Genomic DNA, 1,811 nt, shown 5'->3' on the forward strand with positions numbered 1-1,811 from the left:
GAAGAAGAAGAAGAAGAAGGAGAAGAAGAAGGAGAAGAATTTTGTTTAAATTAATTAACACTGCATCTTTTCCCCACTTCTTTTTCTGCGGTATTTCTTATAATTATTTCACCTTGACCTTCCACTCTCTTCCCGCCAGGCACACACATGAAGGGGCTAGCAGTTCTCGCCAAACTCTCTCGCGGCCGCTGGTTCACGGCCAGGCTCATCTATCATCTGATCGGGACCTGCCTCGCCATCGCTCTCCTCGTCTGCTTCCTCTTGAGCTTCATCCCCACCCGGAACTTCCTGCTGGGCGGTGTCTTCCCCGGAACATGGATGCCCATCCCTACGTCGCGCCTCCTGCGCTTCCACATGGCGCCCCATGAGTACGACGTGGGAAACTGTCCAGAGACGTGCACGAGGAAGTACAGGCCCAAGACCCGGCTCGAAGACCTGAAGGGTCGGAAAGTGGCGCATTATGATCATTTGCACTTTAGTGAGTTTGTTGTCCTTTTGTAATAATAATTATAATAGATAGCATTTGTATAGCGCATATCCCCGCTCAACAGCAGGCTCTAAGCGCTTTACACTAATCATATACCATACCATCGCGTGAAAGTGGCGCATTATGATCATTTGTACTTCAGAGAGTTAGTTGTCTTAAGGTTATCATATCATCGTGTGCAGCATTATGGTCAGTTGTACTGCAGTGAGCTGGTTGTCCTAAAGTAATCATATACCATACTATCGCGTGAAAGTGGCGCATTATGATCATTTGTACTTCAGTGAGTTGTCCTAGGTTATAAATCATATTATCGTGTGTAGCATTATGAGCAGTTGCACTTCCGTGAGCTGTCTTAAGCTTATCATACCATCATGTATAGCATTATGATCAGTTGTACTGCAGTGAGCTGGTTGTCCTAAAGTAATCATATACCATACTATCGCGTGAAAGTGGCGCATTATGATCATTTGTACTTCAGTGAGTTGTCCTAGGTTATAAATCATATTATCGTGTGTAGCATTATGAGCAGTTGCACTTCCGTGAGCTGTCTTAAGCTTATCATACCATCATGTATAGCATTATGATCAGTTGTACTGCAGTGAGCTGGTTGTCCTAAAGTAATCATATACCATACCATCGCGTGAAAGTGGCACATTATGATCATTTGTACTTTGTCCTAAGGTTCTCATACCATCGCGTGAGAGTAGTGAATTATGATCAGTTGTAGTTCAGTGAGTTGTACTAAGCTTATAACTCATACCATCACGTGTAGCAGTATGACCACTGTTGTATTTCAGTTAGTTGTCCTAAAGCAATCATATACCATCGCGTGAAAGTGGTACATTATGATAATTTGTACTGCGGTGAGTTAGTTGTACTAAAGTCATCATACTGTGACGTGAAAGTGGCGCATTATGATCAGTTGTACTTCAGTGAGTTAGTTGTCCTAATATGGGGTGCCCACTACGGATGGGATCGGCCGATCGGCTCGGTCGCCTATAAAACAAACGTGTTTGTTTTCAGATCGGCCCGATCCAGCCGTAGTGGGTACCCCGTATAAGGTTAACATAGCATCGCGCGTAGCATTATGATCAGTTGTTCTTCAGTGAGGTGTCCTAAAGTTATCATACTATTGCTTGTAGCATTATGATCAGTTGTTCTTCAGTGAGTTGTCCTAAAGTTCTCATACTGTCGTGTATAGCATTATGATCACATCTGAGTGCCGTAAAACGTTGACTAATACTACTATTAACTACTATTAAAACGGAGCCTTTTTCAGTGCCCCTCCGAAGTTGGTTGTTTTTTTGTTGTTTGTTTTTTTTTT

General features: G+C 43.1%; 1 protein-coding gene across 1 annotated transcript in view; it reads left to right on the forward strand.

The window, feature by feature from the left end:
* Positions 1–125: 125 nt before the first annotated feature.
* The window catches only part of LOC106013683, a gene marked incomplete in the record, with an annotated part of 6,745 nt that continues 5,059 nt past the window's right edge, over positions 126–1,811 (forward strand). The window contains 1 exon segment of the mRNA XM_013090062.2: positions 126–476. Coding sequence (XP_012945516.1) covers positions 148–476 — 329 coding nt within the window.

This window comes from Aplysia californica, unplaced genomic scaffold (assembly GCF_000002075.1).
Source record: "Aplysia californica isolate F4 #8 unplaced genomic scaffold, AplCal3.0 scaffold01129, whole genome shotgun sequence".
In the NCBI taxonomy this organism is placed as follows: domain Eukaryota; kingdom Metazoa; phylum Mollusca; class Gastropoda; order Aplysiida; family Aplysiidae; genus Aplysia; species Aplysia californica.